A 25,100-nucleotide genomic window follows, 5' to 3' on the forward strand; every position below is an offset into this window, starting at 1 on the left:
AATTATCTTAATTTAAATCTTACAATTTCATTAATTTAAATCTTCATCAAGATTCGGACAAATTTTATTAATTTAATTTTGTTAACCTTAATACATGTCACACCCGCCGCGGGTAGGTTACTGTGATTGGACCAACATAGTGGGCCCGTCAAGGGGGCCCGCGGGTGTGGGTGTGCTGGTATGCCGGAGAGTGCCATCATAAACCCCCATTGGCTTCGACGTTTCCGCAGACCTGCGTTCGAGAAGTCATAGGTTCTTGATGTCTCCGGAGTCGTCTTCCTCGTCGTCGAACAAGAAACGGAGGAATCTGGAGATGAGGGTTGTAGAGAATGCTAAACGAAGACGCGTCACCTTCGCCAAGAGGCGCCAAGGCCTCTTCTCCAAGGCGGAGGAGCTCGGCGCCGTCTGCAGCGCCGACGTCGCCGTCGTCGCCTTTACCTCCTGCGGTAAGGCCTTCTCCTTTGGCGATGACGCCATCCGTCGCTACCTCCGCCTGGCGCGAGAACACGATGGCAATCAAGATGGCAGGGAGGAGTGTGGCTCGGTGAAGGCGACGGGGATGGAAGATCCCGTCCGAAGACTGAGATTTCTTGAGGAGCTCCGGCGTAAGGCAATTGCTCGCGCCGAGGACCTGGCGCAAGCGCGGGCTGAGGCTACCGCGGCCAGTAGCAGCAATGGGGGCACCGAGGCGGGGGAGTCGTTCTTGGTCGGTGCAACGACTTCTTGGGGACCGTCCCCACTTTTGGAGACCCCCGTAGGCGACTGCAGCTACCGGAGCAGTGAGGAGGACAGTCTTGAGCGGTGTGGCACCGTCGAGGAGCCCTTCGTTGTTGACGCCACGGTTTCTTGGCCGAGCTCGCACCACTCGTCGATGAGTGGGGATGCCTTCGCAGCCGGCTAAGGTAGCGGGGCACCGAGGAGGGCGAACCGTTCTTGGTCGGCGCTACGACTTCTTGGGGGACATTCTTGGCCGCAATGTTCTGACTCCATGTTCTTCATCTTCTTTCCATCTTTCACATCGAAAGTTGAGGGAGTAATATGGAGCTGCATGAGATTAATTAGTTTGTATCATTAATTGTCCAGAGGGAACCAATCTTCTCCCGTCATAGAGTTGGCTTTATGTAGTATAGCATGATGTTGATGTGATTATACCAAATCAAAGAGCACATCATTTGGGGACGAACATTTTTGCTTTTGCTTGTAGCAACATTAAAGTGTATGTTAATAATAATATCGTTCAGGTTATCTGCAAATTCTATGGATCAGTGGTAGTGTTCTAATGAAGTATTATAATAACTGCCATTATATGAAATGGAATGAGATATAGTGCAGCATCTAATTCCTAAGATTGGATTATATGAATTGGAGAAGATATTTGGATATATCTATCACATAAGCAAACTTTTCCTTGGCCTTATTTGTTGGATGATCAACATCATTATATCCTCCGTAAAGTGTTTACAGCTCTATTTTATCTTAAAACATAATTACATTACTAGGAGAAGCTATAGTTGATGATGGATCAAAAGACCAAATAGTAAATCTTGTTAACTGCCACATAATTACATCCGGTGTAAGCCTTTTAGTTTCCTTCCCTCTTTTGCAGTTTTTATCCTTCATTTTGTTTTGATTTTGCTTTCTTCATTTGCATCTGAATTTTTTTGATTGACAACATTGAGCAAGCATTCATGAGAGCCTCGTTTTTGTCTTTTCATAATTGGAACATGATATTGTGCTTCCAGATGATGGGGAGGTGGAGTTTTAGCATTATTAAGGTTGTAAATTATACTCGCAACTTAATCATCTACAATTCTTTGGTTAACTAGGATGAAGAGAATCAGAATCTATCATGTCTGACCAACTCCATTAAAGTCAACACTAAACAAATGACATTATGCTGCTCCAGTTTGAATTAACACCCCCTCTCCTCTTTCCACCACAAACAACCAACATATCACAAGTAAACACAATATTTACAGTTTTGAATGAACAAATTTCTCTGCACTTAGAACCAATGTATAAGTCCAAAACATACCCTGCAGTTAACCACCTCTAACACAGTTTTCAGGCTATGTAGAAGTGTTTTTTGGTACAAGAGAATCATCAATACAAACTTCAAAAATAAAACTTTAATTCAGACCAACATTTTCCTTGTGAATATGCATACAAAAATGTCCAAAAGACAAGTAAAACAAGATGTTTTCTAAGGCTAATTATGAGGGAAGACTTCCACATGTTCATCCTTGCAAAAACTAAAGATAAGGAATACAAACAATCCAATTTATGGTGATGTTAGGAATGATTTTATGACGCTCCACAGAGAGCTGGCCTGGACATCGAATAATTCACAAACTGAATGCTAGAGAACAACACAGTTGATCAAGTTATAGACTTGATACAGCTGAGAGGTTCATAGCTGGGAGGTTTTGCAAGAAGAAGGTGAATATTCCTCCAAGCAGGAACATGAAGGCAAAGGCTAGTAGTATCTTCCCAATATACTGAAAACTGATAGTTGAATTTGGCTGATTCATAGTCATCGGCTTCTTGAAGGATTGGAAGTTGGGTGATTTCTGCAAAATTCCAAGACAGACAACAAAGATGCACTCATTCAATTTGTCTACAAAATAATAACAGAAGATTACACAAATGAGTAATAAATCATATATTCAGGTCGCTTGAAAATTTAGCAGCAGTAGAACTTTTTGTTTTGATAATAAATATCAGTTATCTAAGCAGGTCCTGATGGCATTTTTCTGGCAAAACGCTATCATACATATTCTTATTTCTTCATCATTTCTCGCATTTTAGTTTCGAGATAGGACAAAAGTATACCCGTTCAATTGCCATAAGCCGAGTTCTGCTTTAGAAAACCACTACTACTTTGGGGATTGTATAGACGTAAAGCATGCTAGCAAGGCTAACTAGCTACTTAACAGGATAATACTAAGACCATGTAGTGCAGAGTTTCCAAATTTTTCCAGAGATGATTGTGTGCTATAGAAATTTTAAGAGACCTATTAGGAGTTCCCTTTCGGCCTTCATCTATTATATCTCCAAATGGCACCTCTAATGTACTTTTTGTGAGCTGGAATATGAAGATCTAAGCTGTCTTCAAAACATCAAACCAATCTTTCTGTTCCTGTGGCTTCAATGTATCTCTTTTTCAAAAGGTCTTTAATGTGAAGTTTCTTTTAACAAAGATGAATACACCGTAAACCTCATAATCCCCTAAAAGGCATTAAATGACTTTCACTATGGATAACAACCTACTCCATGAAGCCAGCCAAAGGAGAAATAGCATGGAATTACCACTAACGATAACAACTTATGCCACAGAAGTAAGCCAATGGAAAAATAAACCTAAAACTAAAAAGTTGACAGCTTGAAAAAAACCATTGCTTTTGGTTTGTCATGTTCTCTTGCTTAGATTATTCGATATGACCCTCTTTGTTATTTTTTTGCCCACAAGACTCTAAGAAGTAACATTTAGTGAATATTCTAGCAATACAGTCAATATTATAATCTCCTATAGTTTCAGGAAAGCATGGATGAAGATTAACAAACAAACATACAGTGATGTCTGGAAGTACCTTTGAATTCTGCAGCATTCCTATTGATTCGTCATGCCCTGAGATTAGAAGAATATAATTATAAGAAACACATATGTAATATCAACTTCCAGACAATTGTTTAATATACAACTGAATCTTGTAAAATTCAGTCTCGACTATACCTTCATCAGTAACAGTCTGCAAATTCCAACCTTTCCCGTAGTTAACAAGAATAGAATTAGGACCAAAGACCACAGGTTCCTCCCATTCCTTTACAGCCTCAATATGCAAGCCTGGGGCAACCCCGATATCCAATTTACAATTGATCACATACAATGCATATCCAGCAGTGGTTCCAGCTGCGAACCTCCTAACCTTACCTGAGCTCCTGCAAAGAACCTCCACAAACTGTCCCAAGAGAGAAGTTCAATACAACAAATAGAAATACAGATGGAAAGCAGAAACATTTCATCTGTTGTAAGTGTAGCCTCAGAAGGTCAACAGAGTATACAATATGCTAAGCACAATAACCATGGTGATCCTGCCCAATTTCACAAGAAGCAAATTATCGAACTTCATATGCGTCTTATATCTGCATCAAAATTGTACCTCTTAGATCACTAATTAACATCATGGAAAGCGGAAATCTAAGATGACAAAATGTCGGGGAATCGAAGCGTTTGATCTGCAACTCCATTCTCCTACCAATTGGCATGATGAATATAACCCCCTTAAATGGAAAATCTCAGTAACAAGAGAGAATTTTTCGAGTACACCATTCAAATTCAATACAAAACATGTTAAATATTACGTAAACCTTTCTTGTTTGAGTTCAATTTTACGAAACCTATGAAAGATTATGTAATCCTTCTCACAAGAGATGGATACGATCAGATGAAAGATCCACGATAGATGACAAAGCTAGTCGTTTTCAAGAGAAGAGAAGATCGACTGACCGGAGGCTGTGAGGACTCGGCAGACTTCCCCCTCTCCTCCCCGTCGCGGCCTTCATGGTCCATGGACGCGACTCCCTTCGCTGTGCCTTCTCGCTATCCCTGGTTCTTGTCGATCCCGAGTTGACCACGCTACACACAATACCCTGGAGTTATGATCTAACGGTTGAGATGTGTTGTTCAACTGAGTTGGTCGCATCTCACCCTTCATTTTTGGAGTGGGTCTTCTTGTCGAGTCGGATCGGGTACAATGGTCAAACCCGAACCCGACCTCTTGAGTCTTCCACAAAAGAGCGAATGTGCTGAACTTAAATTGGTTATTGATATAATACAATTATTTAACTATATAAAAAGTTTAAAAGGGGGATTTATGTACCAATGTACTCTAAATTCTACGTCTTAGAAAAATAATAAAAATAATAAACTGAGATATTTAGACAATATGTTCAAAACATAGTTAAACATGAGCCGGAAGGAGATGAAAGAGTATCGGTATCCCTTTTCTACTTAGTGTTATATATATGTATATATATGTATATATTTATGTATATATATATATATATATATATATATATATATATATATATACATATATATAAATATATATATATACATATATATACATATACATATATATACATATACATATATATACATATACATATATATATATATATATATATATATATATATATATATATACATATATACATGACAAAGACAATAAATACTTAAATAGTACCAACAGAAAATACAGATTAACAAGCTGTTTTGTGAACCAGCATCTTCCTCTTGGAATTCAATAGAATTGCCAAGAGCACCGGTGCCAGTGTCACTGAAGCAACTGCACATAGCTTACACCATCTCTCCTTGCAGAAATGTGGAAAGAGGAAGAGATGTTCTAAACAATGTTCTCAATCCTGATAGCATGTCATTCTCTGTTGAAGTGGTCTGATGGCTCTGAACATTCCTTATCATATGTTGACATATTTTGATGGGAGAGAGACAATGTCTTGCTAGTGTATGCGAGTGGTCGATCATCTTGCATGAGAATGACTCTAATTCCGACTCCAGATGTATCGGCCTCAATAATGAAGGGTCGGTTGAAATCTAGTAGTGCTAGCGCCAGCGTCGTCGTCATGGCTACCTTAAGTTTGTCAAAGGCAGTGGAGGCTTTGTCCGACCATTGGAAGACATCTTTTTTCAAGAAGGAAGTGGTGCACTGATCTTTCCATAGTTTTTCACGAACTTGCGGTAGTAGCCTATTAAACCCAGAAAGCCATGTAGCAATTTTATGTTTCTCGGGGTCGGCTAGTTCTGCATTGCTTCTATTTTAGAGGGGCCCACCATCACACCTTCCTCTGATATGATATGCCCAAGATATTTCACCTTTTGTTGAAAAAAACAAAAATTCGTAGTGATCGTTGTGTGTTCGAAAGGCGGTTTTCGATATGTCTTTTTCGCACACTCGTATTTGATGAAACCCAGATCAAAGGTCCAGCTTTCTGAAGATTTGTGCTCCCTTTCATCTAGCAATTCATCTACTACTGGAATAGGGTATTTATCCTTAATAGTTATGCCATTGAGAGCTCGGTAATCAACGCATATTCGCCATGTTCCGTCCTTCTTGCGTACAAGTAGCACCGGTGAAGAGTAGAGGCTGTAACTTGGCTGAATAACTCATGTTTCGAGCATATCTTTTACAATCCTTTCTATTTCATCCTTCTGGAGATGTAGATACTGATATGGCCGAGTATTTGCTAGAGGTTTGCCTGGAAGAATCGTTATATAATGATCATGCCGACGGGTAAGAGGTAGGTTGTGCGGTTCGTTAAATATATCTGAAAATTCAGCAAACAAAGGAAGTAGGTTTGGATCTTCAAATTCTATTGGCTCTCCCTTAGTTTGCTGCTCAAGTTGTACCAAAAAGTCGTTGCATGCTTTATGCAAAACCTTCTTCATTTGTTGTGTGCAAATCGTCGTTACGTCGCTCCCATTTTCGCGTGCAGTATCACTTGTTTCTCCTTACTGTAAAATTTCATAATTAGTTGCATAAAATTTCAATAAACATCACCTAATGTCGTCAACCATTTAATTCTGAGCATGGCCTCATGATCATCAAGAGGGAGGAGAAAGAAATATGCAATTATCTTTTGGTCCTGCAGCAACAGTTTTACTCGTGGGCGCCTACGATCATACTTCAAAATCCATCCGTCGGCGACCTTAACGTCAAACCTACTGCAATTCTCGATAGGTAAGGCCATCCGGACAGCAACCTTACTATTTATGAAGTTATTAGTACTGCCCGTGTTAATGAGAACAGTGATCGATTGTTGTTTGAGAAGGCCTCCAACTTTCATCGTTTACGGGTTTGAGTAGCCGGCTAGTGCATGTACCGTAACTTCAATCGGTTGTGGCTCTTCTTCTGCATCTTCTTCTTCATGTTCAAAGCTCTCTTTTGGATGTTCAATGACCTCTTCTTCTACTGGTTCAATCATAAGAAGTCTCCCTTTACTACAGCGATACTCACGGCTCATCGCAATGCCAACATAACCCCTTCGCATATCGTTCTCGAAGCTCTTCTCTTGTCAACCTCTTTAGTGCAAGGACTCGATCGACAGTGGGGGGGCTGAGGGCTTCAGTGTTGCTGGTATAGGAGCGACCCTAGTCCTCCGAGCTTCATGGTTCAATCGCTCCTCTTGATGTCGTGCGAAAGAGATGGCTGCCATAAGCGTGTACGGTTGTCGCACTTTAACTTCTCCCCGGATCTCCGGCTTCAAGCCCTCAATGAAGGTCCCCAATAGCTGTTTTTGAGATCAGCCACGAGTTTGATTAGATAACCTTTCAAACCTTGTTTAGTACTCCTGAATGGTGGAGGTTTGTCGGATCTTTGCTAGTTGTCCGTCAATGTTCTCGTAATCAGTTGGTCCGAAGCGGATTAGCAGTCCTTCTTTGAATTGTCACCATGAGAGGATTCCATGAGTGTGTTCAAACCAGTCAAACCACTGTATGACATCCCCTTCAAGATGTATAGCCGTACTTTTTACCATAGATGCGTCCGCGGTTTTGTGGTACCGAAAATATCGCTCCGCACCCGAGATCCAACCAATTGGGACTCCTTCCCATCTAGGGAAGTCCACCCTCATGCGTGGATAGTTGGGATCGATTATAGAACCTCCCCTCTCTTGGAAGTCATCTCTTCGGGCTTGGTGCGATTGGTTAGAGCTCTCCCCTTGATATGATTTCTTCGGGCTTGGTGGTTGGCCCAAACTAAGTTCAGTAAAGAGAGTCTGAATCTTATTTTTCATTCGCGCCTCGAAAGCTTCGAATTTAGCATTGATTGCCTCCTTAAATGCCATAGTATATGCTTCTAAATCTGTGATGTTAAGATCTCTCTTTTATTGTCGGGTTAAAGGCATGTATAGGTTGAGAGAAGTGATGGTCGAAAGGGTTGGTGGATTGGTGGATGTAGGTTGCGGTTTAGGCTTGTTTTGTGGCTATTTTGGGTGCAGTTTGAGGGTGTGGTTTGGTGAAATTTTAGGGCTGTAGATGAAAGTTTTAGATCTGTGGTAGATGGCAGCAAAGGTTTGATAGAAATCAATGGAAGTTGCTGTAGGTATGTGTTGTCTTGTAAGAGCAGAATTGTCGTCGAAGAAACAACAGTTTCTCGATGAAATTTTCACCAAAAACTTGAGAAATTTGAGGAGGGAATTGACAGCAAAATCTCAATTCATATGACAGCAAGGATGTCCAATTGAATCAAGAAAATTTTGGCAGTATAACAGCAAGGAAATTGGTGCAAGTTGCGATAGCAGAATTCTCGTCGAAAAATTTTAGCAGTTTACAACGAAAATTTATAGCAACACAAAATCGTTTTTAGAGATGAATTCCTCAATATATCAATCTTAGATAGAAGCCAAGATGATCTATGAAGTGTATAAGAAATTTTATTCAAAAAAGATTGTAAATAGATGGGTTAAGGCAACAATATGCGACTGAAATTTTTTGCAGCACAAATTTTCAAGTGTAGCAGATTAGACGTAAAAGATCAGTGGTTTATATTAAGAATTTTTCGACGAAACTAAAGGAAAATCCACTGTTAGGAAGTGTCAAAGCTATCATAAAAATTTTATAGAGATTTGGACAGAAAAAACGTAGTAGCAAGATCAAACAAACTGTGCTCTACGGCTGAAATTTTACAGTGCAGATTTTCAAGTATAGCAGTTTAGACGTAAAAGATCAATGATTTATATTGAGAAGTTTTTTACAAAACTAAAGGAAAATCTACTGTTAGGAAGTGTTAAAGTTGTCATAAAAATTTCATAGAGATTTGGATAGAAAAAATGTAGTAGGAAGATCAAACAGACTGTGTTATGCGGTTGGAATTCTGCAATATATCTTTCGTTTTGGAGATGAAAACTTTACGACGAAAAATTTATGCAGCAATATAGGAATAATTTTTTTTTTGGATTTTCGAATAAGGATAACTAAATTGCAGTACTAGTAAGGTAGAAAACCAGAACCTGTTGCAATTCACGAGAGGATCAAAGGATGATCTGCGGTGGTGGAGATGACGACGGAATTTGGCGACGATCTTTTAAGCAATTGTGAGAATTGTTTTGGGTGGTTATGGAGGGCTGGTGGATGACTGTAGAAGGGAAACGAGATGCTAAGAACGCTGCTCTGATATAAGGTGTTAGAACCCTTACAGATTCTTAACTTGGGGTTGATCTCTTTAGAGGATCGACCTCCTTGGAACTCTATAGGGGTTCCTCCCTCCAAGTTGCTGCTCAAAGGCTGCAAAAGAGATTCATCGATTGCTTATGAAAAGAGGAGGAATACATAGCTATGTATAGGGCTTCTAAATCCAAACTCCTAATAGAACTCCTACTAAAGACTCCTACTTCTAACCAACTCCTAATATGACTCCTACTCAAGACTCATATTCCTTTACAACTCCTAATTCTTCTCTAAGAAACAACCTCCTAACCCTAGTCGGCCTCTTCATCTCTTTAATAGAGGTCGGCTTAGGTAGGTTTTACATGAATGTTCCTCTCAATTGGACTCTCCTAGCTAGAGTCCTAACAAGTCCCTAGTGCCCGAGTAGTGCTGCTCGATCAGGCCAGTCCCTAGTGCCCAAGTAGTGTTGCTTAGCCAATCACACGCAGCGCTCAATCATCATTTTAGCAGCTGCTTGGCCAACTAAGTGACTGAGTAGTACTACTCGGCCAAACAAATGCTAGAGCCACATGGCTTGGCCAGGCCAATCCCTAGTGCCCGAGTAGTGTTGCTCGGCCAATTACACGCAGTCCATCGACGCAGTCCATCGACGCTACGCTCAATCATCATTTTAATATCTACTCGGCCAACCAAGTGCCTGAGTAGTGTAGCTAGGCCAAGCTAATGCCCGAGCCACGTTGCTCAACTAGGCCAATCACTAGTGCTCGAGTAGTGTTGCTCGGTCAGTCACAGGCAGCCCATCGATGCTGCACTTTGTCATCACTCGAATAGTTGCCCGGCCAAACATGGGCCTGAGTAGTAATGCTCGGCCAAGCCAATGCCCAAGCCATGCCGCTCGGCTAGGCCAATCCCCAGTAGTGTTGCTCAATCAAAGGCAGATCCGAGCAATGTTGCTCGGACAAGTCTGCATCCAAGCGAGTGTCCTTCAACCTGGGATTTCAGAATAATTGTTGGGCTAGCCCTACATCCAAGACGTATAGATCGGTCAACTCAGCCTTTTGGGGATGTTCATCAACCTGATCGGCACCAAGGAGGAAGTCCCAGACCAACCAGCTGCTAGACTACCAATCCAAACACAACAATCAACCCAACCTGCAAGACACATCACGCCATGCACCGGGCCCCTTGGAGAGGAACCCGATGCATGCCTTCTTCAAGGGGCAGGGGGGTGGGGGGTGCTGCGGGGGGAGAATGATACGACATATTTTGACACCCCCCACGTGGCAACAGACAGAGGGCCACCGGGCTGACGCAGAGCGACACCTCAGACCCGGACGAGGCATACAGGTCAGCATCGGACACCTTGGAGCTGTTCCGCAAAACTCGGGACGACGCTACACGGTGCCGACCCAAGCGGCGCCCCTCAGTGCCAACCAGTACGGGTCAGTTGGCGCTTGGTGCCGGACACACCGGAGCCGCTCCGTAAAACTCGGGATGGCGCCGCATGGTGCCGACCCGAACGACATCGCGTAGCGCCAACCCGTACGATGTCGGACACCCTAGAGTCATTCTGCAAAACTCGGGACGGTGCCAACCCGAGCGACGCCCCTCGGTGTCGACTAATATGGGTTGGTCAGCGCACGCCTACAAAATACAAGTCAGCCTTCCGAGGAGTTAACGACCATTAAAGGACCGAGTACGACCGACCACCCCAGAGCAGATATAAAAGCCAACCCTCTGACTAATGAGGGGGGATCGAACACTAAACTCTCTATCATTCCACTTCATTCTAACTTTAGCTTTGGAGGGGCCGAGTATGAAAATCCCCCTCCTGTCCTCATCCTGAGTGCAGGGGCTGGCTATGAGAAGCGAGCAGTGAAGCCCACAGCTAAACCCGACCCGACGTTCGTTTCTTCCACCCGACTCTCCACCTGCGCAACCTTACGGGATCGGACCGAGCCGTGCTGATTCCTCGACCACGGCGTAAAGATTCACCAACAGTACCTTTTAGATCACTAATTAACATCATGGAAAGGGGAAATGTAAGATGACAAAATGTCGGGGAAATCGAAGCATTTGATCTGCAACTCCATTCTCCTACCAATTGGCATGATGAATATAACCCCCTTAAATGGAAAATCTCAGTAACAAGAGAGAATTTTTCGAGTACACCATTTAAATTCAATACAAAACATGTTAAATATTACGTAAACCTTTCTTGTTTGAGTTCAATTTTACGAAACCTATGAAAGATTATGTAATCCTTCTCACAAGAGATGGATAAGATCAGATGAAAGATCCACGATAGATGACAAAGCTAGTCGTTTTCAAGAGAAGAGAAGATCGACTGACCGGAGGCTGTGAGGACTCGGCAGACTTCCCCCTCTCCTCCTCCTCGTCGCGGCCTTCATTGTCCATGGACGCGACTCCCTTCTCTGTGTCTTCTCCCTCTCCCTGGTTGTTGTCGATCCCGAGTTGACCACGGTACACACAATACCCTGGAGTTGTGATCTAACGGTTGAGATGTGTTGTTCAACTGAGTTGGTCGCATCTCACCCTTCATTTTTGGAGTGGGTCTTCTTGCCGAGTCGGATCGGGTACAATGGTCAAACGCGAACCCGACCTCTTGAGTCTTCCACAAAAGAGCGAATGTGCTGAACCTTGTAGTGTTAAATTGGTTATTGATATAATACAATTATTTAACTATATAGAAAGTTTAAAAGGGGGATTTATGTACCAATGTACTCTAAATTCTACTTAGAAAATTAATAAAAATAATAAGCTGAGATATTTAGATAATATGTTCAAACATGTTAGTTAACAAAGGTATCGTGACTCTGATGAATCAGCACAGTTAAACCCACGCACCGACGTCGGGAACTTCGGGTGGGAATGCGACGGTTGACTTTCCAAGGTTTGTCAACCTCGAGCTCTATATGTGTGAAGACGTGTTTGCTCATCTCTATGATAGATGACGACCTTCCTCACCACGCAGGCTCCTCTTTGGAATGGGAGACAAGACTGACACCTGTCGGATCCAAGCCACTAGGTTGCCCTCCTCTGCGTATTGGGAGAGACTTCGGGGTGAAGGCGCTTGCGGCTTAATGACAACCACCTCCCTGCAAAAAGGCCTTCGTCGGGTGTGTCCCGACTTTGGCCCCTCCGACGAGCAAGTTAGATTGGGCTTTATTCCATTTTTTTCTTCCTCTCCTTTTTCCTAGATCTAGTCGAGGGTATTTATACCTGCATGTGGGAATTGGTCGGGCCCTAGTCCGACATGGCCATTGATTCTAGGGGTGGAACAACCTCTTTGATGAGATGGTGTCTTCGGGGGTGCTTGAGCGACGTCAGATGACACTGCCCTAACAGTAGACGGCACCGCCCCCAACTCTTGAGGTGGTCAGGCTGTGCAGTCGCACCGTTGGAGCTTGACGTGGTGTGCACCCCGCGCTTACGGAGGCGTACGGTATCGCGTCGATCTGCAACGTCTATCGGTGGTTCACATAGGGCCAAAATACGCCCTATCAATAGTTAAACATGAACCACAAGTATCCGAATCCCTTTTCTACCTAGTGTTATATATATATATATATATATATATGACAAAGACAATAAATAGTACCAACAGAAAATACAGATTAACAAGCTTTTCTGTGAACCAGCATCTTCCTCTTGGAATTCAATAGAATTGCCAAGAGCACCGGTGCCGGTGTCACTGAAGCAACTGCACATAGCTTACGCCATCTCTCCTTGCAGAAATGTGGAAAGAGGAAGAGGTGGTTCTAAACACTGTTCTCAATCCTGATGGCATGTCATTCTCTGTTGAAGTGGTCTGATGGCTCTGAACATTCCTCCAATAGATTCTGCTCTCGACCTTCTTCCCTGTAGGAACGGTAAGATTGAAAGAAAACCGAGGAAGAACAAAATGTCTCTTACAATGATAGACTTGTCGATTCTAAAATATAATCTAAAGAATCATTAATATAAATATAAATATAAATAATAAAAATAGAATTTACATGGTTCGACACTTTGGATAGATAGAAAAAAGAATTCAATTTTTGTTATGTGAGTACAAACTATTCAGTTTCTTGAGTTAATCGAAACTTTGCAATGTAGAAACCATGAGTCGCATTTAATCGAACAAAATTCCGATCACACTCACATTTTTGTCCTATAACAATTCCTTAAAACTAGTATTGTTTTGCAATACCAATTCCTTAAAACTAGTATTGTTTTGCAACACCATATGTTGATTGTATCCTCTCCGAGAGGCAATACTACTGCAAACCCACCAGTCTCATCTTTCAAGAGCAGTTTATACATGGAAATAATCACAGCTGTAAGGGGAACCACTCCTTTTTTCTGAGCTTAATAACTCTTATAATTTGAAGAACCAACGCCATACATCGACTACATTTAAGTCGAGCACAGTTTTGCCATAATTGAAGAAAGAAATTGGGCCAACATCTATGATAATTTCTGGACAAGCAGAAAACCAGTGCTGGTGCCAAACATAACCGGCACAGTTATGCTCATGTCGTTTCAGAAAAGAGCTTCTTCAGTGAGAAGATGCCACTTAACTATCGCGCAATATACATCGATACAACAAGGTGTTTCCCACAGCTTAAGAATCTTGCAGGAAAAAGAAAAAAAATTGGCTATTGCTGATGGGTTGTTGAACTCGTAGGAGAACACCTCTTTCTACCCAGGCCAACTATTCTAGAATTCATTGTTGATTCCGACAGGTTGGGCAGAACCACTTCCCCTTAAATCTTGTTTCTGGAGTGAGTCCGACACATGAATAATAGAACCATTCACCTCCTTCACACTGGACCCCAACGAAAAAAAAATTGCAGATTGAAAATGACAGATATAAGATCAAAGTAACATTAGACATGCAAAAAAATGTTAACAATATTTCAAAAGAGATGATACACTAAAAAATATACAAATATGTGCTTTTAAATTTATATAGTAAATCAGAAATAATAAAGGTGGAATGGGGGTACATATAAGAAAATATTCTATAGTGGCAGAACATGGAAATCCATCAGTATGTCCACCATAATATAATTTCACAAATATACATCTTGCATCCACCTACGAAACACAAACTAAGAAACCAACTACAAGGTTATTGGCATTGTTTAAGTGGATTTTCCTCATCTGGTAGGAAAATGTTACAAACAGAATAAACTGGAACGATCAAAAGAGTTCCAATATGGCATTATTTGTTTCTTAATGTGAAAAATAAGTGAACAAGTAAAACAAATTCTTGTTTCAGATGTATGTTACCAATTTAGGATGGAGGAGAAGAAGGCTGGTTCCTTAGCATTGGCACCATTTGTAAATCACTTATATGATAAGTAAATTCCAGAGGATGTAACATTAAGAACCCGATATCCATTTATGGAAATGTGCTCCATGGCTTCAAGGTGCATAAAAAAATTATGTACGATATGAAGATATGAAAACAACTAAATGACTATGGAATCAAACTTAATGCTTTAGAGCAGCGGAGGGATACCTAAAAATGAATGGATGTAATGCTACGTGGGAATAATAACATTTTCAAATGCAAAATCAAAAGAGGAGAATAGACAAAGAACAAGTGTGCTAGCATAAATTCTTAAATCAACCTTCACTGCGATTAAGTCAGGCACTTCATTGATTGGAAGCTTTTTTAACAAATAAAAGGTGAAGCAAACAAAAAGCTTGACATGCAAAAAGCCTCTTGGAAGAAAATGTTCTAAAAGGTGATGTCCAGAAATGCAAGAAATAAACCAAATAGCCTGGAACCTTACATTTTCATTGTCACATGCGATCATATCTCCAAATGACACCTGGAAATAGAGAAAGTAAAGGGTTTCATTTATGATATCATAATATTATGGACGTCGTTATGAAAGAAAAACTACATTTATGAACAGCTCGTATTAGATAGTCTATAAAGGTCAATACGAAACCTGATGGCAGACACAATATGTTGGCTCATTTGGGTCAATAGGTTGATCAACGTCAGCAGATGCTGGAATATTTTTTCTATCACTATCTGGAGGAGGCATAAGTTTTATATCCATATCCCGGTCTCCATCCCAATCCCTTTCTCTGAACCTCTTTGGTTAAGGAGTTAAATAACCTCCCTTGCATTTTTCATCCTTATTCACTATAGGAAGTGGAGGAAGAATAGCTGTTTCATCCGGTGGAATCTTTGCTTCTGTTCAACAATAATGAAGTCCTGGTTGAGTTATCCAATTTAAACGACAGAAAACTCTGTTAACCTTCTAATTAGTAGCAAAGCATCACATTTATTAAGTCAGTAAACAAAAAAGATTAATTATTTTCAGAGTAACCTTTACATAAGTTGCAGAAATGATTTTAAATGCAACTATTTTGAATTCAGCAGCACCAACTCCTGGAGAATTACCTGCGTCAAATACTTGGCATGACATTCACAAGAATTCAGACATGGAACCTCTTCAAGATGAAGAGGGGAACTGGCCACTGGCTAGGGCCCAGTTGATGGTTAGAATCGTTAGATTACTATCAGGTAGCATCAGAATAAACAAGATAACTAGGACTTAATCAGAATAACTGCCAAAAAAGATTTGCAATACCTTGCTTTAAGTCTTCTGCAAACTAGTTCAAATCCTCATCTAGGCGCTTCAAATGGCTCTCTATCTAAATGACATCCCAACTTAGCTGAGGAGGACCTACATCTAAGTTCATCCAAAAAAATTATAGAAACAGGAAAGTAGCATCATGCTAATTTTCTATAAATCTTGGCCAAAATCTGAAAAGTAGATAACACATTCTAGAGTAATGAAATATGAGAAGACTAAGGTGAGTTCCATGTACTAAATATCCAAGTAATGAAATCTTTAAATGAGCTTAACATAGCAGGTCTTCTATTCTCTTCTGTGTCCATAATATGTTCCATGTTAAGAAAAAAAAATCTCAAAAGTAATGCAGTTTGGTGGATTCTTACTAAACTAAGTGCATTCGATCGATTACACATCCAAGCATTGAAATCTTTAAATGGAGACTGCAGAAGAATGCTTTGATCCTCTTTTGTGCACATAATCTGTTCCACATTTTCTCGATACACTGAATCTTACCTAGGGGTGCGTGGAGTATGGACTATTGATACTTCATGCAAAATTGTATCAAGAAAACAGTGGGGTAGCCAAAAAATGTATTCCCTTGGGTTTTATGGCAAAGCACTTTCCGTAAATAAGCATAAAAAGCACTATATATCAAGGTTCGCCGTACCGTACCGTACCGGCATTTTGACCCGGGTTTGGTATGGTACGGTACCAGTGTACCGGGCAATACATCAGAGGCGTACCAAGCGGTACACCCCAGTGTACCGAACAATTTTATACTTTTCCATACTGTAGCAGTGCTACAGTATAATATTGTAGCACTGTAGTGATACAGGGCGGTCCGCGTACCGGTAACCTGTCGGACCGGTACGTACTGCCCGGTATGGGCAGTACGCTTTGGTACGACAGACCTTGCTATATATAGAGATGTATGCAAAAAAAACTTTCCTGTAATATTCAAACACAATATTTTGGTTTCAGTACACCACAACAAGATGAAGGTGCTCATAGACTGACCTGATCGGTCAGGCAGGTAAGCAACTTGATGAAGATAACTCACTTATGAGATTGGCTGCTATCACCTTCTTAACAATGCTTGCCACAGTGGAGATGTATGGAGATAAATAGCAAGGATCAGTTTGTCAAGATGCCAAGAACCTTTTTCACCTACACATTTTACAAATTTCTTTTGTAAATGCTGTAATTATTTTTTTGCTTGATAAGTTCCCTTTTGCATGATAAAAGCGACAAAAGTACAAGTACAACTATGCAAGTTATCTTCCCTTACCAACAATAGTGCATGAAATCAAGGAATGAAGGAGAATAATACAATGAAAGACAGTTTCTTGTTTTTAAAGTCCCTCACTTTGCAAATGATATTGCAAACAAACATGCAGTCATGTTGATCGCATTGATATGCTTCAGATGTCCTAGATTGTATAGTAATGAAGTAAATGTAGGAAAGCAAATCAGGATTCAGAGAACACTATAGGTTTTTGGTCTAAACATGCTGAATGATAAATTAGTCAAGAGGAAATTTAATGAATCCGTTTGCAGATTAAGATGCCTCATACTTGAAATTCAGTTTTTATAGTGGAGCAGTTGAAACTGATCCTATTCCAATGTAAAAGCTTGTAACACCCTTCATCTAGGCTCTTTCAGATCAGGATCAGCATATCATAAATTGTTGATTAACAAAATAGGTCACAAGTTAGTCTTTTAAGTTCATGGCAGGTCTATTCTGGTCAATGATCGGAAAACTTTACTATTAACTTTTAGAATGCTTCATACACAAAACCATGTAGGAATAAACTAGGGTTGACTATTGAGATGATTTCTAAAACTCCTGTCATAAACAAAAGGTTGGCTACGGGTTCACAAGCTTCTTGGGCTAGCAAAACTTTCTCTGTGCACAGGCTCAATGCATTTTCCTGGCTAGCTTCAATTTTTTTTTTCATCTTCTCAAATTCTACCTCATCATCATCACGGATTACCTTCTTTGAGTTGTGAGAAGGCATTCCTAAACAAGACCTTGTTTGTTCTTTTGTCTGGTTTATGATACCTGCTTGCAAATCCAGGAGTACAAGAATAACTGAAGATATCAAGAAAAAGAAAGGAGGATAACATCAATACAATGAAATATGGAACTATACACAAATAGATATTTAGAAATAATATTCGACAGCTTTATCTTGCTTACAATGGATATTTTATACCAGGTCCAGTGGACATCTAAGATTATTAATAGGGAAGGTTGGTCCATTGTAACTGGCAAGCACATTTCATAACAGCAGATTTTGCATTCATATTAAAATTAAAAACTAAATAAACTGGAACAAAATATAAGCATTTGTACTACAGGGAAAAACAGTTCATCAACTATTCCAATCATATCAAGATCATCTTTTTGTATTTGTACTTCTTTGATATGCTTCTCTTTCTATATACTTTTCATACAAGCTGCATCCTCTTGGACTATTTCTAATCTCTAAAGATATTATGTTTAGACCTAGTAGGATTAAAGAGTAATGTGTTCTCGGAAAACATAGTTATAAACCATAAATTCGAATTCATCTTGTGTTTTGTGTGTCTACACAAGTATGTAAAAATAATTCAAATACGAAAACATAGAATCTTAATATTCAAATAAAAATTAGAATTCTTCTCAATTAAATTTGTCCAAATGTGCTTGTTTTATTATTATTCTTTACTTCTGTAAGGAACAAGGTTGGGTATTATAATGATCCTATGATGATGACCACCTATACAGTCCCATCAATATAGAATTAATATATTTTCTTAATAAAAAATGAATTATTGTGATAGTTGTATTAATTTTTGTCACTTCTGCAAGCATTTTCCCAATAAAAATTAGAACTCCTAACTTGACTAATTTTCTGCGTATATTCTCTCATTACACATATTTTATCATGAGACTTGGTTTTTGCACTAATATAATAAAGTTGAATGACTCAAGCAAAACATTAATCATTATAAAGATTTTTAGAAATTTTATCAATTTGCTACCAAAATCATCCGATTGAATTATTTTTACTATATTCTTTTATATTTTTAATTCCATATACAAACCAAATTTCTCATAAATCACCATTATTGCATAAAATTTCCTTGTATCATCTCTACCCTGCTTCTTATTTTCTCCTTTAAAGCACTTTCATTGAATAGTTTTATTTGCACAATAATATGTTTTTTTCCCCCTTAATAATTTCAGTATTTGTTCTACCAAGACATTACCCATGTGGTCGAAACAACATCAAGATAACAATCCTTCAAGCTATCCTATTTTTCTTGTTCAATCAAGTTTTGCAGCTCCTATGAGACGATCAGATGAGAAGAACATGTAGATCATCAATTAGACAGCTTTTATGTGTCCATAAGTATTTGCCGCCTTCATTAAGATTCTGGTTTGTCCATATCATCAATTGAAAATGGCACTCTCTCAGTCTTCTTCCTTTGAGTTTCTGCATCATGTTGCGTAGACCTCAAACAATCAAGCTTGCAATTCAACAGAGACTTCAAAATGCTGGGCCTTCAACAATGCATTGTTGAGTTCATCCTTATGATCTTGAAAAATATTTTGTTCTTTCTTTTGCTCCAGATGTTCAGAGAAAACCTACAGCCTTGTCCTAACCTAGGATTCTCTTTCTTCCCAAAAGTGGTTTTAGGGTTTAGAATTAAGGCTTCTCTTTATCCCAAAGTGCACCTGAGTTAATTTTAGAGCCAGAAATTCTTGTCCAGAACTGTTTCTCCTAGCATCTGTGACAGAACAAGCTTAAAGTTCCATGATCTCCTGGTGTTTCAGCTTAACATGATGCAACTCTTCAACATTTTGAGAAAGTTCCTTGACCTCAGTTATATTTTCTCAAGTATTCCAAAGTATCCATCAGATTTCCATAGAGCAACACACTTATCTTGTCCCACCTTCAAATTATGTCTAATCAGATGGAGCAGTTTCTGCTTTTTCATATTTTCCTTTTGACTGTTCCGGACAGTCCATTTCTTCATCCATTTTGATTAGCTTTTTCTGGACACAAAATCTCTTCTTTAGTTAGGATATGTCAGCTTCTTGTTGTTCTAAATGAAAACAATAAAATTCATTCAGCGAATTGATAGTCGCAACAAGTTTATTGAAGTAATGACCCATTTGATTGAAGTAATGAGTATCCAGGATGAGATGATAGGTTCTGTTTTGCAGAAAGATCAAAGAATTAAAGTTGCCACTAACCAAGGAAATTTTTATCCATTGGTATTTCTGTTAAGCATTTCATCAGACAAGTAATAAGCAGGCGGGGTAGCAGTGGATAAGACACACCGACTCAAATTGTTTACCTAAAAAAGTGTATACACACACATCCAGTCATCAAAATCTTTTTCAATTACAAACTGAGTTGTTCTGTATTCAAACATTTCCAATATACATACAGAAATTAAGATGATGTTCAGATCACAGAAAACAACAATCAGTCATGCATAAAACAGATGACTAACCCAAAAGAAACATTTAGATGATACTCAACTAGGAAAATAATGTAGAACAGTCACAGCAGCAACCTACCATGGTGGCAAAGCTAATCTAGCGAAGCTGAAGGTTAACATGGGAACACTGAGCTTTGAGCTGTGCCTACCTATTCAGTTCATACTATGGCTTCGGCTGTTGTGTTTTCAGTCGGACTGCCATTGTATCTGTACCAGAAACTGATAGGGGATAGTTCACCCCACTAACCACAGCTCAGTTAGCGCAGGAAACTGGACCCCGTCAGCATGGCAGCCACCCGAGTCCTGCTACAATATTAGACGTAAGGGAAGGGAAAATATTCTGCCGTATCGATTCCTTAGATAAACTAACTTATCATTTTTCACCTAAATACTAACATTAATATTGTTAATCGAATTCCAAGAGGAAGATGCAGGCTCACAAAAAAGCTTGTTAATCTGTATTTTCTGTTGGTACTATTTAAATGTGTCTACCATACCGAATTGTACCGCCCGATATGGGCGGTATGTACCGGTCTGACTTGCCAGCGGCGGATCGCCCGGTACCGATCCGCACTGTAGCAGTGCATTGTAACAGTACTACAGTACACCGTACCGTACTGCTATCGAGTCCAGATCGAAATATCGGTATGGTACGGTATTACGAATCTTACTATTTATTATTTTTATCATGTATATATATATATATTATATATATATATATATATATGTATGTATATGTATGTATAACACTAAGTAGAAAAGGGATACGGATACTCTTTTATCTCCTTCCGGCTTATGTTTAAAACATATTGTCTAAATATCTCGACTTATTATTTTTATTATTTTTCTAAGACTTAGAATTTAGAGCACATTGGTACATAAATCCCTCTTTTAAACTTTTTATATAGTTAAATAATTGTATTATATCAAGAACCAATTTAAGTTCAGCACATTCGCTCTTTTGTGGAAGACTCAAGAGGTCGGGTTCGGGTTTGACCATTGTACCCGATCCGACTCGACAAGAAGACCCACTCCAAAAATGAAGGGTGAGATGCGACCAACTCAATTGAACAACACATCTCAACCGTTAGATCACAACTCCAGGGTATTGTGTGTAGCGTGGTCAACTCGGGATCGACAAGAACCAGGGAGAGCGAGAAGGCACAGCGAAGGGAGTCGCGTCCATGGACCATGAAGGCCGCGACGGGGAGGAGAGGGGGAAGTCTGCCGAGTCCTCACAGCCTCCGGTCAGTCGATCTTCTCTTCTCTTGAAAACGACTAGCTTTGTCATCTATCGTGGATCTTTCATCTGATCTTATCCATCTCTTGTGAGAAGGATTACATAATCTTTCATAGGTTTCGTAAAATTGAACTCAAACAAGAAAGGTTTACGTAATATTTAACATGTTTTGTATTGAATTTGAATGGTGTACTCGAAAAATTCTCTCTTGTTACTGAGATTTTCCATTTAAGGGGGTTATATTCATCATGCCAATTGGTAGGAGAATGGAGTTGCAGATCAAACGCTTCGATTCCCCGACATTTTGTCATCTTAGATTTCCGCTTTCCATGATGTTAATTAGTGATCTAAGAGGTACAATTTTGATGCAGATATAAGACGCATATGAAGTTCGATAATTTGCTTCTTGTGAAATTGGGCAGGATCACCATGGTTATTGTGCTTAGCATATTGTATACTCTGTTGACCTTCTGAGGCTACACTTACAACAGATGAAATGTTTCTGCTTTCCATCTGTATTTCTATTTGTTGTATTGAACTTCTCTCTTGGGACAGTTTGTGGAGGTTCTTTGCAGGAGCTCAGGTAAGGTTAGGAGGTTCGCAGCTGGAACCACTGCTGGATATGCATTGTATGTGATCAATTGTAAATTGGATATCGGGGTTGCCCCAGGCTTGCATATTGAGGCTGTAAAGGAATGGGAGGAACCTGTGGTCTTTGGTCCTAATTCTATTCTTGTTAACTACGGGAAAGGTTGGAATTTGCAGACTGTTACTGATGAAGGTATAGTCGAGACTGAATTTTACAAGATTCAGTTGTATATTAAACAATTGTCTGGAAGTTGATATTACATATGTGTTTCTTATAATTATATTCTTCTAATCTCAGGGCATGACGAATCAATAGGAATGCTGCAGAATTCAAAGGTACTTCCAGACATCACTGTATGTTTGTTTGTTAATCTTCATCCATGCTTTCCTGAAACTATAGGAGATTATAATATTGACTGTATTGCTAGAATATTCACTAAATGTTACTTCTTAGAGTCTTGTGGGCAAAAAAATAACAAAGAGGGTCATATCGAATAATCTAAGCAAGAGAACATGACAAACCAAAAGCAATGGTTTTTTTCAAGCTGTCAACTTTTTAGTTTTAGGTTTATTTTTCCATTGGCTTACTTCTGTGGCATAAGTTGTTATCGTTAGTGGTAATTCCATGCTATTTCTCCTTTGGCTGGCTTCATGGAGTAGGTTGTTATCCATAGTGAAAGTCATTTAATGCCTTTTAGGGGATTATGAGGTTTACGGTGTATTCATCTTTGTTAAAAGAAACTTCACATTAAAGACCTTTTGAAAAAGAGATACATTGAAGCCACAGGAACAGAAAGATTGGTTTGATGTTTTGAAGACAGCTTAGATCTTCATATTCCAGCTCACAAAAAGTACATTAGAGGTGCCATTTGGAGATATAATAGATGAAGGCCGAAAGGGAACTCCTAATAGGTCTCTTAAAATTTCTATAGCACACAATCATCTCTGGAAAAATTTGGAAACTCTGCACTACATGGTCTTAGTATTATCCTGTTAAGTAGCTAGTTAGCCTTGCTAGCATGCTTTACGTCTATACAATCCCCAAAGTAGTAGTGGTTTTCTAAAGCAGAACTCGGCTTATGGCAATTGAACGGGTATACTTTTGTCCTATCTCGAAACTAAAATGCGAGAAATGATGAAGAAATAAGAATATGTATGATAGCGTTTTGCCAGAAAAATGCCATCAGGACCTGCTTAGATAACTGATATTTATTATCAAAACAAAAAGTTCTACTGCTGCTAAATTTTCAAGCGACCTGAATATATGATTTATTACTCATTTGTGTAATCTTCTGTTATTATTTTGTAGACAAATTGAATGAGTGCATCTTTGTTGTCTGTCTTGGAATTTTGCAGAAATCACCCAACTTCCAATCCTTCAAGAAGCCGATGACTATGAATCAGCCAAATTCAACTATCAGTTTTCAGTATATTGGGAAGATACTACTAGCCTTTGCCTTCATGTTCCTGCTTGGAGGAATATTCACCTTCTTCTTGCAAAACCTCCCAGCTATGAACCTCTCAGCTGTATCAAGTCTATAACTTGATCAACTGTGTTGTTCTCTAGCATTCAGTTTGTGAATTATTCGATGTCCAGGCCAGCTCTCTGTGGAGCGTCATAAAATCATTCCTAACATCACCATAAATTGGATTGTTTGTATTCCTTATCTTTAGTTTTTGCAAGGATGAACATGTGGAAGTCTTCCCTCATAATTAGCCTTAGAAAACATCTTGTTTTACTTGTCTTTTGGACATTTTTGTATGCATATTCACAAGGAAAATGTTGGTCTGAATTAAAGTTTTATTTTTGAAGTTTGTATTGATGATTCTCTTGTACCAAAAAACACTTCTACATAGCCTGAAAACTGTGTTAGAGGTGGTTAACTGCAGGGTATGTTTTGGACTTATACATTGGTTCTAAGTGCAGAGAAATTTGTTCATTCAAAACTGTAAATATTGTGTTTACTTGTGATATGTTGGTTGTTTGTGGTGGAAAGAGGAGAGGGGGTGTTAATTCAAACTGGAGCAGCATAATGTCATTTGTTTAGTGTTGACTTTAATGGAGTTGGTCAGACATGATAGATTCTGATTCTCTTCATCCTAGTTAACCAAAGAATTGTAGATGATTAAGTTGCGAGTATAATTTACAACCTTAATAATGCTAAAACTCCACCTCCCCATCATCTGGAAGCACAATATCATGTTCCAATTATGAAAAGACAAAAACGAGGCTCTCATGAATGCTTGCTCAATGTTGTCAATCAAAAAAATTCAGATGCAAATGAAGAAAGCAAAATCAAAACAAAATGAAGGATAAAAACTGCAAAAGAGGGAAGGAAACTAAAAGGCTTACACCGGATGTAATTATGTGGCAGTTAACAAGATTTACTATTTGGTCTTTTGATCCATCATCAACTATAGCTTCTCCTAGTAATGTAATTATGTTTTAAGATAAAATAGAGCTGTAAACACTTTACGGAGGATATAATGATGTTGATCATCCAACAAATAAGGCCAAGGAAAAGTTTGCTTATGTGATAGATATATCCAAATATCTTCTCCAATTCATATAATCCAATCTTAGGAATTAGATGCTGCACTATATCTCATTCCATTTCATATAATGGCAGTTATTATAATACTTCATTAGAACACTACCACTGATCCATAGAATTTGCAGATAACCTGAACGATATTATTATTAACATACACTTTAATGTTGCTACAAGCAAAAGCAAAAATGTTCGTCCCCAAATGATGTGCTCTTTGATTTGGTATAATCACATCAACATCATGCTATACTACATAAAGCCAACTCTATGACGGGAGAAGATTGGTTCCCTCTGGACAATTAATGATACAAACTAATTAATCTCATGCAGCTCCATATTACTCCCTCAACTTTCGATGTGAAAGATGGAAAGAAGATGAAGAACATGGAGTCAGAACATTGCGGCCAAGAATGTCCCCCAAGAAGTCGTAG

At 39.2% G+C, this 25,100-nt stretch overlaps 3 protein-coding genes and 1 long non-coding RNA gene across 9 annotated transcripts; 2 read left to right on the forward strand and 2 right to left on the reverse strand.

The window, feature by feature from the left end:
• The first annotated feature begins 259 nt into the window (after positions 1–259).
• Positions 260–901, forward strand: LOC135629226 (MADS-box transcription factor 50-like). The gene has a single exon (XM_065136421.1). The coding sequence runs from the start codon at positions 260–262 to the stop codon at positions 899–901; it is 642 nt and encodes a 213-aa protein (XP_064992493.1).
• A 1,116-nt stretch (positions 902–2,017) lies between these two features.
• Positions 2,018–11,661, reverse strand: LOC135628948 (uncharacterized). Of its 2 annotated transcripts, none has more exons than XM_065135972.1 (4): positions 11,537–11,661; positions 3,734–3,959; positions 3,591–3,628; positions 2,018–2,570 (listed from the first exon to the last, which is right to left on the reverse strand). In XM_065135972.1, the coding sequence occupies exons 1-4, from the start codon at positions 11,600–11,602 to the stop codon at positions 2,385–2,387; spliced, it is 516 nt and encodes a 171-aa protein (XP_064992044.1). In that variant the 5' UTR covers positions 11,603–11,661; the 3' UTR covers positions 2,018–2,384. The 2 variants fall into 2 exon arrangements, with proteins under 2 accessions (XP_064992044.1, XP_064992045.1); XM_065135973.1 differs by lacking the exon at positions 11,537–11,661 and adding an exon at positions 4,508–4,650.
• Positions 11,662–13,587: 1,926 nt separating this feature from the next.
• On the reverse strand, positions 13,588–20,627 carry LOC135629119 (uncharacterized). 4 transcript variants are annotated; one of them, XR_010493169.1, is made up of 7 exons: positions 20,439–20,627; positions 17,787–17,854; positions 16,810–16,959; positions 15,805–15,906; positions 15,154–15,404; positions 14,992–15,030; positions 13,588–14,015 (listed from the first exon to the last, which is right to left on the reverse strand). It is a non-coding gene; the product is annotated as an uncharacterized LOC135629119 (long non-coding RNA). The 4 variants fall into 4 exon arrangements; XR_010493171.1 differs by lacking the exon at positions 17,787–17,854 and having other exon boundaries at positions 16,853–16,959; XR_010493168.1 differs by lacking the exon at positions 17,787–17,854.
• Positions 20,628–21,394: 767 nt separating this feature from the next.
• LOC135580960 (uncharacterized) lies at positions 21,395–24,026 on the forward strand. 2 transcript variants are annotated; one of them, XM_065135969.1, is made up of 4 exons: positions 21,395–21,536; positions 22,085–22,310; positions 22,416–22,471; positions 23,474–24,026. In XM_065135969.1, exons 1-4 carry the CDS (start codon positions 21,474–21,476, stop codon positions 23,657–23,659), a joined length of 531 nt encoding a protein of 176 aa, XP_064992041.1. In that variant the 5' UTR covers positions 21,395–21,473; the 3' UTR covers positions 23,660–24,026. The 2 variants fall into 2 exon arrangements, with proteins under 2 accessions (XP_064992041.1, XP_064992042.1); XM_065135970.1 differs by having other exon boundaries at positions 22,416–22,453.
• The last annotated feature ends 1,074 nt before the right edge of the window (positions 24,027–25,100 follow it).

The sequence above is a fragment of the Musa acuminata genome, chromosome BXJ3-1, assembly GCF_036884655.1.
Source record: "Musa acuminata AAA Group cultivar baxijiao chromosome BXJ3-1, Cavendish_Baxijiao_AAA, whole genome shotgun sequence".
Lineage (NCBI taxonomy): Eukaryota > Viridiplantae > Streptophyta > Magnoliopsida > Zingiberales > Musaceae > Musa > Musa acuminata.